Source organism: Patiria miniata, unplaced genomic scaffold, assembly GCF_015706575.1.
Source record: "Patiria miniata isolate m_02_andy unplaced genomic scaffold, ASM1570657v1 HiC_scaffold_10, whole genome shotgun sequence".
NCBI lineage: Eukaryota > Metazoa > Echinodermata > Asteroidea > Valvatida > Asterinidae > Patiria > Patiria miniata.
Window position 1 is genome coordinate 10,709,036 of NW_024037048.1, and position 13,652 is coordinate 10,722,687.

Below are 13,652 nucleotides of genomic sequence, written 5' to 3' on the forward strand. Positions count from 1 at the left end.
TCTGTGGGTTATTTAATATCATATCATCCCCTTATATGTCATTAATATTGTATAATTTTAACATTGTATTACAGAAGCTCTGTAGCCTCCCGCACCTGAGGTTTGCATTAATAACTGCACATAGACGAGGTGCTGGGAAAGTTTTATAGCTCCGTGGCTTATCGCAGAGTGAGACTACATGTCACTGTATACGCATTCATGTTGATATAATAACTTTATTGTCAAGTGAATTCAAAACATTGTGTTTATTGTAATCACATGTATTTACAATTGTAAACACTATCATTTTCATTTAGGTTTTTAATTTGCTGGGTTTTTAATTTGCTGGGATTAATTTACTGGAACTAATTCGCCAGGATTATCTTGCTGGGATTATTTACTGGAACTGGAATAAAAGCTCAGTGAACATCAACATTTTGTACAGTCTTCCTTACCGAGGCATCAAACCTCAAACCACGTGGGCTGACTGCTCGCGTAAAACCCGAACCGACGCACACGCGTCGCTTCACTTTATTATTAATTCATATGTTTTCATGTAAAAATTAGCTGATGACGTCATAATGACGTCATACCTGCCCTTTCCATCATCCAATTTTTTGCGTCCGTCTTTTTTTCGAAAAGGTATACCATGGAGATGCTTTGGTGAAAAAATGGTGCTTTTGTCCACTGTGTAACGATCCTTAACATTATTGTTACTAATGTACCTCACTACTGGTAGTGCTGTGCATGCCTACCGGTACATGAGGATTGTGAACTTTCATCCAGTAACCCTCCATGATTTCATAGGAGTCCAAATTTCATGTGACACAGGAAAAGTATTTAAGACCAGCCAGCCGGTCTTTATCAGCCAATAAACACAGTTTGAGGAGAGTCAGTTTCAATTTCAAATTCAATTTATAGCGGCACACCAATATTGGTGCATTTTTGTGCATAAAGTTGCTCTTTTTGGTTAAAGGAGAAAAGATGGAGCAGTTGTACCTCTCGGAGAAAGGAAACGATGATTCGGTAGATGGTACACAGCAAAAACCGCTCGATACACTTCTTAAGGTAAGGATCACTTAAAGACAATCTAGCAGGATTTCCACCGCTAAGGAAAAAAGAAACCTGGAAAAGTCATGGTATTTCATTTTCAATTTCCAGGCCAGGAAAAGTCATGGAATTTGAAAAAGAGTCATGGCATTTTGTGAGGACCAATTTATTTTAAGTTGTAAACTTGGTATAATGAAACGCTGTGGTCCAATGGTTAAGGTGTTGTGGTACATGGGTTCGAATCCTGACAGGGAACATACCGGTAGTGCTTGTGTTCTTGGGCAAGACACTTTACTATGATTGCCTCTCTCCACCCTGGAGTATAAATGGGTACCTGTGAAGGTAGAGACCAAATTGCGCTGATCTCGAGCTGCTACAGGGTCTCATTCCTGATGAACAGGGATAATAATTGTGACGCGCATTTGATCATATTCCTATGGAATTTGCACAATATAAATGTATAAATTATTATTCATAATTTAGTATCGAAAATCTGATTTCTACACGTATATCCGACAAATTGCAACAAATTTCACTGATACAAGCATTTTGATATCGACAGCCATTGTTTCATTGTTTTTCAGTTTTCATGGAACAAATTCTACAGTTTTGATCTGCATTTTGATGAACTAGGTCAAGGTTTTCATAATTTAGTCATGAAATAGTAAAGGAATTATATTGTCCTTAAGGTATAGGAACCCTGACACACATGTTTAATGATCAATTCATTTGTCTTGCACAATTTCAAGCTTTTCCAGCGAGATCAGAAGAAGAAAGATGAGAAGGAAAAGAGAGAGGTAATGACTTACATGTATTAACCCTAACCATCCCAATCCTCCTAAATCCTTTTTGCAAATTGGAGGAATCTGCAGGATTGAGGTTACATGGCAAAGTGCGTTGCTGATTTCGAAGGACGCACTGTGTCAAGGTCTTGGGCCGGACCTTGTGTTGTTTATGCTCAGCTTAGCATAAATTTAGTCCTTGATTATACTTGAAGTCCTCCGCACTGCTCCAGGATGTCACTGGCTCTGCCTCAGCCTATTGACAGACATAGCTGGAGAATTTTGCAGGATTCAGGCAGTGGTCACCTCTCCACGGACCATATTCAAGAAATAATGGAGGAATTTGCAGGATTGGGGCTATATGCTATTTTTCCAGGAGGCCAATTGGAGGATTTTGCAGGATTGAGGCTACATCCTAGCAAAAAGGCCTAGGGAGTTAATTTTAGTTGGATGCATTCGAACCCGTCACCCTCAGGAATGATGTATTACAATACCTGATACATATTCACGATCGAAAGCCGAATTCTAACTGGTCCATTCACCGTCACGTGCCAGATGCTATTTTTGAGATGCGAGTATTCACGCACAGGGTTAATATGCATGCGTAGTAGATTGTCTTTACCCGTGCGACAGTCTACTACGCATGCGCTTTACAAAGCAATCGTGGAACTGTCGCATGGGTGGAGTACGCACATGCGAACATTGCCCTAGCTACACATGAAAAGATAGTTGCACACGTGTTTTCCCGAGCTCAGTGATGCCAATCTGGAGAATATTGTGGACAACAAAGATGCCTCCTGTACCCAAAAAAAGTTGTCCACAAAAAACTGCATTTACAACGAGACGACGGCTGATTTCCGTTAGTAATTCTGCATTTTCATTGGTCAATTCACAATGGGTAATGCATTATGCATGTCTACCAAATCGGTAGACAGATGTAAAGAAAATCATAAGCGTTCTCCACGAGATGGTAAAGGCCTAGAAAAACCACACGGTGCCTTTTTCAACACACCTGTGATTTTTAAATCAGAAGGACTGCAACTTAAAAGTGTATGTATAAAACAAATAATATCAATGCTAAAAATCCCCTCTTATGGTGCGTACTGCGCGATGTGACACAGAACGCTGCGGTGCCGGTGTAGTGTGAATTTAGGACTCTATAAAATATGGACTCATTGGTAGTAATGCACATGCAACCAATAAAAGGGCAAAAGGGACCGGATTTTATAGGAGTCCAAAGTTCAAGTGACACTGGGAAAGTGTTTAAGACCTGCCAACCGGTCTTTATCATCCGTTTAAGACCAGCCACGTGACTGGCTCTCGACCAATAGGAATGGGTAAAAAGCTGTCCTAGGTATTTATGAATGCAGTTTCGTTACAAACAGTGTTTGGATTTGTTGATGAGAAATGCTGTCCAAAGTTTAAGGCATAATCCAGCAATTACTTTCACTTCCCTTGACTGCATTTTTCTTTTGTCAATGCAAGTCCCTCGTCCGACAATGTGCAAACAAAAGGAGTCGGCCTTGCACAAGCGATCAGACCTCTAGTGCTGCGTCCTGCGAGAGTACATCCGGAACGGCTCCCGTGAAGATAAAGTGAAGGGGGCTCGCCTGAAACAAAGATGGACATCATCACGGCAGTGGACTCTGGATACAAAAAGGCCGATGTGGGGCGAGAGTACTGTGGCGTCCGTGCCGGTCGGCCGCCAGAGGGCACCGGCGCGGTTCCACGGTGGAGCCGCGCAGAGGAGCCCCTGGTGGCCGGCCGGGGAGGCCCGTTCTTCCGGGCGGCGCATGCCCAGTAGTATTGTTATTGCCTCGTTGCTGAAGAGAATAGTTGTGTTTTGCGGTGTACGTTTTTGTGAGGAATAAACAGCCTAGAACCAGCAGAAACGAGTATACCTGTGTTGGAGTCCTTTTTGAGTGCGTGTGAGGAACCCCAGAATTGTTCTACGCTACATTGGTGGCAGCGGCGGCACGCAGAAGGCGGAAAAACAGGTGAATTTTTCAGATATTTTCTGCAATGAATTCAGGACATCACGGAAGTCTGGCACCTAACTCGCCACACGGCGAGAAGGCAGGCTGGAGTGCGGGCTCACGGAGTGGGGGCCCGTCTAGTGGATCGGCCGGCAGTACCTTCGTCACGATAGACGAGTTGGAATCCGTTTTGCGGGATAGTCCGGGGAATTTTGGTGGGAGGAAAGGGGAAACAAGGGGGTTTCTGGGGACGGATTTTCTCATGAGGGAGGATGTGGGGATGGTAAAGTGGAATTTCGGGACTTGGGAGGGGGGTTAAGTTATTACAGTACGTCTACCCCTGCGGGGGGCGGGTGTGCTCATTACCATAAATCATCAATGACTGGTAGCCAGTCCCATGAGGGGCCGCCCCGTGCTGTAGACGGCAGCGCAGCAGACGGTTCGATCCAATGGGAACGATCCCGAATTGTGCTCGTCGATGCAGCGGGGGTGGAGCTTCGTCGGGATATACCCCATATATTCTGTAACAACACAGTATAAGCCAGGTCCCACGAGGGGCCGCCCCATGCTGTAGACGATGGCGCAACAGACGTTTCATTCCATTTGGAACAATCCCGATTTGTGCTGTCCGATGCAGCGGGGGCGGGGCTTCGTCGGGACATGCCCCAGTTTGTTGGTAATAAAGCCGCATACGCCGGGTCCCGCCAGGGGCCGCCCCGTGCTGTAGACGCTGGCGCAGTAGACGTTTTGTTCCATTCGGAACGATCCCGAGCTGTGCTGGTTGATTTGATGCAGCGGGGGCGGGGTTTCGTCCTGGGGCAACCCACAATCCCTACGCTCATGAAAATAGTGTTAGGCCCTACATGGAAGCGCCACTCGGTGCTTACATGGATACGACTGGTGTGGCCTCCCATTCGGGGCGCCCCCAGGCTGGATTTGCCCATATAGCGGGGGCGGGAAACCGTCCGAGCACGCATCAGGCGGCACAACCGGGCGCGGATCTCCCCAAGCAGTACCTTCGTCCCCACTATCGCAGTACGGCGAGTCCTGACATTCACTCGGAGCTGGCCCGCACTGCACGACTCTATGGGACAGAGCCGGTGGACTTGCTCCGCACGGGTGTCTATGAGGCAGAGCCGACAGAGTTGCTCCGCACGGGAGTTTATGGGGCGGAGCCGACAGAGTTGCTCCGCACACGAGTCAATGGAGTTGCTTTGCACGGACCTCTATGGCGCGGAGCCAGCAAGGCTGCTCCGCACGGGAGTCAGTGGGGCAGAGCTGCTCCGCACACATGTCAATGGTGCGGAGCCGACGAGGTTGCTCCACGCGGGAGTTTATGGGGCGGAGCCGACAGAGTTGCTCCGCACACGAGTCAATGGAGTGGAACCCGTGGAGTTGCTCAGCACACAAGTCAATGGGGCGGAGCCAACAGAGTTGCTCCGCACGGACGTCTATGAGGCGGAACCAGCAGGATTGCTCCGCACAGACGTCTGTGTGGTGGAGCCGGCAAGGTTGCTCCGCACGGAAGTCAATGGGGCAGAGTTGCTCCGCACACATGCCAATGGGGCGGAGCCGGCACGGTTGCTCTGCACACAAACCAACGGAGCAGAACCGACCCGGCTGCTCGGCCATAAACCACTGCAGTTGGGAGATCCCCTGGGACGTCACCACTCGGTGCTCCCAGGGGGGCCGACCCGGTTTCTGCCGATGTTTGGGCGGCCCCTAAACAGGCGGGGGGGGGGGGGGGGCGCACTCCCCAAGTGCCAGTCAAGCGGGGGACTACAATGCCTGATCACTTCGGGCCGGGGGGTTGGAGACCACTGATGCTCCCCAACAAGTTTGACGGGATCTCGTCATGGACGGATTACTTGATCCATTTTGAGAGCGTTGCAGCAGTCAATCAGTGGGGTGAGGCTGAGAGGGCGATGTTCCTTGCATCTCACCTAAAGGGCACGGCTCAGGAGGCATTGGCGGATATGGTACCGGAAATGCGGAACATGATAATACCAGCTGGTCACTAGGCGATCCTCACGGGGGAGATAAAGACTGAACCACGGGTGGGAGTCGGGATGGTTTACCCCAGCTTGGAGGCTACGGACAATTGCCGACCCTGTAACGGTCTACAAAGGCAGCCGCTTGGCTCTCTTCTCACCGATGGAGGGTCTGGATGTGATCGAGCTGGAGGACGGGCAACAAGGATCTGCCATCAACCACCTCCCTTTGGGTGACACCGGACAGAGGACGGATGCCCAGAGAGAGGTACTGCCCCTTCTGCAAGACCTCCTGGAGCGAGGAGCCGCGGAGGAACCTTGACTGTGTTGAACGTTCCTGACTGGCTGAATTGCTGACGGAATTCGCTGGAGCATTCACCGGTCCGGACGGCAAACTTGGTCAGACCGAATTGACCCGACTCACAATAAATACAGGGACAGCAATGCCTATACGTCAACCGCCGAGGAGATTGCCGATACATAAACGGCAAGAAGCCGAACGGGAGGTAAAACAGTTCAACTACCGGAAAGTCAACGAGGTGACGATGAAGGACGCCTACCCCATCCCCAGAATCGAGGACAACCTTGACGCTTTGAGCGGGGCGAAGTGGTTCAGCACCCTTGATCTGGCCAGTGGCTACTGGCAAGTCGGCATGGACCAGGGTGACCGGGAGAAGACGGCTTTTGGGATGCGAACGGCCTGTACCAGTTCACCGTTATGCCCTTTTGGCCTTTGCAACGCTCCTGCGACATTTGAGCGTCTGATGGAGCAAGTGTTGAGGGGGGTGACGTGATCGTGTGGGGGCAGACTTCAAGGAACACCACAAGCGGCTGACCACGGTCATGGAGCGATTTTGAGCCACCGGCCTGAAGCTCAAACCGAAGAAATGCGATCTCTTCAAGACGGAGATGTCCTTCTTGGGTCACCTCGTGTCGGTCGAGGGAGTAAGGACGGATCCGGAAAAGGTCGCGGCCATCAGGAACTGGCCGCAACCAGCAAACCTGACTCAAGTACGGAGTTTCCTGGGCCTCGTGTCCTACTACAGGCACTTCATTGCGAACTTTGCCGAGATTGCTCGCCTCCTCCATGCCCTTACCATCAAGAGCCAAAGGGCGTTCTCCTGGTCGAGTGCTTGTCAGTCAGCATTGGAGCACCTCTAGGACGCATTGACCACCGCACCCGTGTTGTGCTACCCGAATACGGAGCGCCGCTACGTCCTGGACACAGATGCCAGCTACTGCACCATCGGAGCAGTGCTGTCGCAGGAGGGGGACAATGCTGAACGAGTGGTCGCCTATGGCAGCCGTACCCTGTCTAAGGCCGAACGCAACTACTGTACCACTCGGAGAGAGTTGCTGACCGTGGTCCATTTCGTTCACTATTTCAAACACTACCTTCTTGGTAAACAGTTCCTGCTCCGAACGGATCACGGATCGCTGCGATGGCTGTTCAACTTCCGCGAACCCGAGGGGCAGACGGCCAGGTGGATTCAGAGGCTGGGGTGCTACGAGTTCGATGTGGAACATCGGGCGGGTAGGAAGCACACGAACGCCGACGCCGTCTCTAGAATGCCGTGTGGCCAGTGTGGGCGATCAAAAGAAGCAAGTCAAGAATGTTTTACTAAAGAAAGCCCCCTTGCTCAGCGGGACGCTGACTTGCAGCCGAGCCAGCGCGCGATGCTGGGAAGACGCAACCAGGGGAGGTGCAGGTGGAAGCCGTTACGGGAGCTGGGTAGGAAGAAGCCACCACCACAGAAGGGCTCCTGGAAGCCTGGGACCAGGAAGAACTCAAACAGGAACAACGTAGTGACCCAGAGCTGGACAAGATCGTGCAGTGGCTGGAAGACGGGGTCCCCAAACCCAGCTGGCGGGACGTCTCGGTGCTGGGTGAAGGCCCGAAGTACTGGTGGGCTAAGTGGGAGACGCTGCAGCTGTCCCAGGGCATATTGCAGGTGAAGTGGGAGCAGCCCAATGGCGAACCGCCGGAATGGAAGGTCTTGGTACCACGGGTGAAAGTCGACGACGTCTTGCGACTGGCGCATGACAATAGGACTTCAGGACATTTGGGGATTACCCGGACCGTCGCGCGGCTGAGACAGGCTCCGGTGTTCTGGAGGGGGATGCGACACCAGGCAGAAGAGTGGTGTCAAAAGTGCCACAAGTGCGGGTCAAAGAAGTCACCTCCTCGAACCCTTAAGGCCCCACTTCAACAGTGACTGGTAGGGGCTCCGATGGAGCGCCTCGCAATCGACCTTACGGGTCGATTTCCGAGGACGAGGACAGGAAATTCTAGCATCATGGTGGTGGCTGACTTGTTTACGAAGTGGGTGCAGGCGTTTCCGATCCCGGACCAGACTGCTCAGACTGTCGCCGGAGTCCTCGTCGAACAGGTCATCAAAACGATTCAGCAAAGCCGCTCAGGATGATGTTGAGGAGATGCTGCTGAATTGGTTCCGGAAGGCCTCTGCTAAAAATCTCCCCATTAATGGGCCGATTCTCTAGAAAACGGCAGAACAGCTGGCTAGAATGATGGGCCACGACAACTTCTCAGCAAATGCAGCGTGGGTTATGCGCTTCAAGAACCGACACAACATCAGGTTCAAACAGGTTAGACCCACAAAATTTAAAACAAAAATAAAAGTCTTAACGCACTTCAATATACCGGCACCCAATCTGATTTCCTGTAATCCTTATCCAAATCCAATTAAGAAAAAGCTGAAACAATTCAGTTATCTCCATAGATCAGGAACACAGAATCGTTCCAGTTAAACAGACACTTCTACAATGTACATGTGCATGAGGTCCTTCCAAATTTGCATATTAAGCCCTGCCCACCTTGCATAATGGACGCAAAATTTGCGTGTCACGGTTGTGATTGGTCAAAACGTCATGGGGCGGGGCTTGCATCGTATAATCGTTGTCTTTCCCGTACAAGGGACTGTATTAAATAATGATTAATTATGCGCCAGTATTTCTCATCAACAAACGAAAGACTACAAGACATGCTTTCTGTAACAAACCCCTTGTAGTGGACATTGGCAGATCGGGGAGGGGGGGGGAGGTCAACTGGAGCCATTTCCCCCACCCCTTCATTTTTTTCATTTTTTTTATTAATTTTCATGAAATAAATAAAAGTATGTATATGCCCCTGATTTGCCATCAGCAATACATACCTTTTAGTGTTAGTATTACAATGTGGAAATATATGGTTCAGGATCCGTCCTTGGTAGTGGCATGAGAACTGCAATACAGAAACCCCTGAGTGCGGAATAAGAACCTCAACATCTATTGTCCGTCTATTAGGAAACTCCCTCTGTTGCCATGGCGGTATGAGACACAAAACGGAGAACGCTCCGTGTAAAAATCGCAACACTGGCTTACTAAACACCGCAATGATTACGTTTTTCTACTGGACTGACTGCACGACAGAGTTTGTTCAAAACTATTAGCTGTAGGCCTAAATCAGTCTACACAATTGGGTCGACGAAAAGGCTCGTGCTAACTAATTTTTTTTTCTTGCAGGATTGTGAAAATGTTGGGACCGATCAAATAGAAACATGCCTAATATTGTAATAATGTGATTCAACTACATATACTTACATGAGTGTGATTAGAATGGTTCTGTGTTTCTGATCTGTCATGTGTCTGTGCAGCTGTTATCGGGCGTCAACTTTTCTTTATATATCAGTGCAGATTTGTAAACACAGCAAAAAAAAGTCTACGTTCAATAATTGGAGGGGTCATAGTTTTGAAATCTGATCATCTTACGATGATGTCATTTATATAGACCTTTGGGGAATGTTGTTAGCTACATTTTGATACCCTGTCTGCTACCAAAGACTAAATCGTTCAAGATTTACAACGGTTTATGAAAAATGATGCAATTTGAAAAGTCGCAAATTTAAAGATTACGCGATGAGAAATTGCTAAGCGCAAACCCACATGCCCGTAATTGGTCCCTATCGACTGCACAGTGCGCGAACAAAGGGAGGGTAAATCAAATTATGGTTTTGCCCTTCACCGACGTTTAAACACTGTACAGTGAGTTACCTCCCGAGTGAAAGTTGGAAAAAATCACTCGGGTGGGACTCGAACCCACGACTACCTGCTTTCTAGTGCAGATGTCTTACCACTCGACCACCGAGCTAACGGGATCGGTTGGCTGGTTCGAATCTGATGTACATAGCAGCGGGTACCGCATAAACTATTATAAGATGGAATTTTGCGTCGGGGTGATATAAATCAAATTAGGTTTTGCCCTTCACCGATGTATAAACACTGTATACTCAGTGTGTTAGCTCCCGAGTGAAAGTTGGGAAAAATCACTCGGGTGGGATTCTAACCCGCGACCTCCTGCTTTCTAATGCAGATGTCTTACCACTCGACCACCGAGCTAACGGGATCGATTGGCTGGCTCCAATCTGATGTACATAGCAGCGGGTACCGCATAAACTATTATAAGATGGAATTTTGAAAGCAGGAGGTCGTGGGTTCGAGTCCCACCAAGGTGATTTTTTCTAACTTTCACTCGGGAGGTAACGCACTGAGTATACAGTGTTTAAACGTCGGTGAAGGGCAAAACCTAATTTGATTTATATCACCCTGACGCAAAATTCCATCTTATAAAAGGCGGGTAATTCAATTCCGCGTGCTCCCATGCATACAAGCACTGTGCGATCGGTATTCCCTGCCGTTCGTTTTGGGCAGTGTGACATTGTCACGCAGTAATTTCCACTCGCGTACTCTTTAAATTTTCAAACAGCTTCATTTTTCATAAACCGTTGTCAATCTTGGACGATTTACAGTCGTTGGTAGCAAACGGGGTATCAAAATGTAGCTAACAACATTCCCCAAAGGTCTATATAAATGACATTATCATAAGACAATCAAAATTATGACCCCTCCAATGAGTGTGGACTTTCTTGTTTTGCGGTGTTTATTTAAAACCTTGTGTACGTAATAATGTACATGTTACATTTTCATTATAAAGCAACATCACTTTCCCAAACACGTTCAGTGCTGTGAAGTCAACTGTACATAATGAGTGAGAAAGACCAGTGCTCCACACAAGCTTTTTGGATTAGACAATTTTCTAATTCTCAACATTTTCTTGTTTTCAGGATGAAGATCGTGAAAGAAGAGAGAAAAATCTTGAGGAAGCCAAGAAGATAGTCATCGAAGAGGATCCTAGTCTGCCCAAGGCCAAGAGGGTAAGTTCTGTGGTTGCCATGGTAACAGATACCCTCTATACTAAATGGAGTACTGAAATCTGACATCATCTGTCTTTGTTCTGGTTCACGCGCTGTTTCACGTGCTCCAGCATATATGTGGCACCATTTTAAAGTTCTGTCCACGGATCACAAAATCGGAAGTGTTCTTTCAGCAAACCGAAAACAAATCACATAGGGATGTGTGTGAATAGTTTTCATTTGGCTGAAAGAACGGACACCTTTCACTTTGTGATCTGTGGACAAAACTAAAACGGTGGTTGTGTTTAAAATTCCGTAACTTGAAAAATACAGTGATTTGAATGATTCTTGTACTAAAAGAAAGCTTATGAAATAGGGTTTCATATTCTAGATTTTGAAAGTTGCTACATGCAAAACTTCAGTAAAACAATAGTCTCGACACTTGGGTTTCGGTTTTTTGGTTTTTTTTTTTTTACTCACCCAGTATAGCATAAAAAAGATGTATGGCGGTGAGGAGTGTTGAAAGTCAATAGGGACAGTACCATACATATGTCTCTGTAGTAGCTCACCTTAAAGTGGGCGGGCAAAGGAACAACTTGTCAAAAATTGGGTTTTGGAGGGGAGAATGCCCCATTCAACTCGCCCCCACCTCCACCGCACCCCCCCCCACCCCTAACGAACTTTAATCGTCCACTTGGTGTATTCACCCTAACTTATGTGTACTTTAATTGCACTCAAACCGTGACAAGTTTTATAGCCCTAACAGTCCTGAATCCTCCAATTTTAATATGATTTTGCACACACCCTAGAGAGTTATAGGATTAATTTGAAATTTTTACCTAAAATTGCAGATTCTGATCAAGGAAGGAACTGCAAACCGCGACCAGCGGGTGAAAGTCCAAGGCTGGGTGCATCGTCTACGCAGACAAGGTGAGGAATCGTCCTATGGAATGTCTTCATTTGGGGCATGGAAATACATCACTTGTTCTGGACGTGTATTTGAGCTGGATTTTTGCTGTTATATTTCATCTTTTGTCATCTGTTAACTAAAACCCTCCTTTTGTTTGATCAGTCACAGACAGTCAAAAATGCAATCCTGCTCCCCTACCACGCAGGCTAGTCACCAACAGTCAGATCATATTTCACTAAGCACCGTGACTAGTCAGATTCAGTCAACAGACAAAAGCAGGTGACTGGTTAGCCTTGACCAAGGCTATCAGCTTGTTCCCATACGAGCTTGTTCCCGCTACTGCACACCGCGCGCGCCGCGACACAATCACTAGTTGTACTATACCGTTAGCCTCAACGACCCTTGCGTGTGCTTTGTGTGCATGTACGTACGCTCCACACACACTTCCGCAAACAGCCGTACAGTATTAAGTCGAGGCGGAAGATAGCCTTGACGCAACCGCGGCGAATTCTTATGTGTTTCTTTATAGTTTCGACCGAAATCGGTCGAAAATTTCTGATGCGCATATATTACACGATATCCAATCAAAGCCCGTAAACTTTGACCCGCGACATACATATTCATGACCCGCAAATTACTGTATGCTCCACGTACATGTACATGTATGTTCACTCAAACCATGGTATGTCCAGGTATTTCAATCTCATTTTAAACCATTTCTCCAGTTTTATTACAAACAAATGAAATATGCCGCTATATGAGTGAACAATTGTTCAAAATGATACTATTTCCAATGTACGAAAAAAGTAGATGTAAATCGCACGAGATACAAGTCGTTCTCACAAGATATGTTGTGTACGACATAATCGACAAACAAGTCAAACATACGAGTTACAATTCATATTTTGTACACACGAGATATTAAGTAGTACTATATATACGACTTTGTCGTATGCGCCATATATCGTACCCTGTCGACTCGACTTATGCACGACATATATGTCGTACCGGCACCTGTCGACATTATGTCTTATGTTTGATATGTCATACCCTGTCGACATATATGTCGTACCCTGTCGATGATATTAGTCGTACCCTGTCGAAATATGTCGTACCCTGTCGATGATATTAGTGGTACATACGACATATAACTTATAAGTTGTTCATACAAGTTAAAATCAGTCTTACAGAATAAGTTTGCTGAAGGAGAAATATTTTTCCCCCATATCCCCTTGACAGCTTGGAAGAAATACCCCCCCCCCCAAAAAAAAAAGTCAGCGGTAGATATACTCAATAGTGTGAGCGCTTTTTTTGCCGCTGAACGTGAAAGCGCAGCGTGTCTCACTGCATGGCGCCAGCCGGGCCGGTGCCTACAGTGGACGGCCCCAACGTGGCCTCTGTGCATGGTGACATCGTTTTTGCCGGCGTGCAGTTTTGTACCGTTTGCCGTTTTTTGAAGGTCTAATTTTTCATCCTTTTCATTTCATTTTCGACCCAAACTATGTGTAACCTTATAAATATTATTCTACTATTATTTAAGATTTTAAGGGGGTGTTTTACAATAATTATTGTTACCACAGGCCGTCTGGTTTATAAACCTTTGGTCGTATTATGCAATTTAATAAATATTAATTTTTTTGTCAGCCGTTATCCAATGAGAGAAGACTATTTACCATAGCGCGTACTAATTATCATATTCAGCCTACACGGTTGCGTCAAGGCTATCTTCCGCCTCGACTTACTGTACGGCTGTTTGCGGAAGTGAGTGTGGGGCG

General features: G+C 47.2%; 1 protein-coding gene across 2 annotated transcripts in view; it reads left to right on the plus strand.

Moving 5' to 3' along the window:
* Positions 1 to 960: 960 nt before the first annotated feature.
* Positions 961 to 13,652, plus strand: part of LOC119737834 (asparagine--tRNA ligase, cytoplasmic-like) — a 33,253-nt gene continuing 20,561 nt past the window's right edge. Inside the window, exons 1-4 of one of the 2 annotated variants that reach the window (XM_038212457.1) lie at positions 961 to 1,047; positions 1,779 to 1,826; positions 10,899 to 10,988; positions 11,819 to 11,897. In XM_038212457.1, coding sequence (XP_038068385.1) covers positions 964 to 1,047; positions 1,779 to 1,826; positions 10,899 to 10,988; positions 11,819 to 11,897 — 301 coding nt within the window. In that variant the 5' untranslated portion in view covers positions 961 to 963. Of the gene's footprint in view, positions 1,048 to 1,778; positions 1,827 to 8,191; positions 8,386 to 10,898; positions 10,989 to 11,818; positions 11,898 to 13,652 lie in introns of those variants that run through there. The other variant, XM_038212464.1, reaches the window with a different exon arrangement.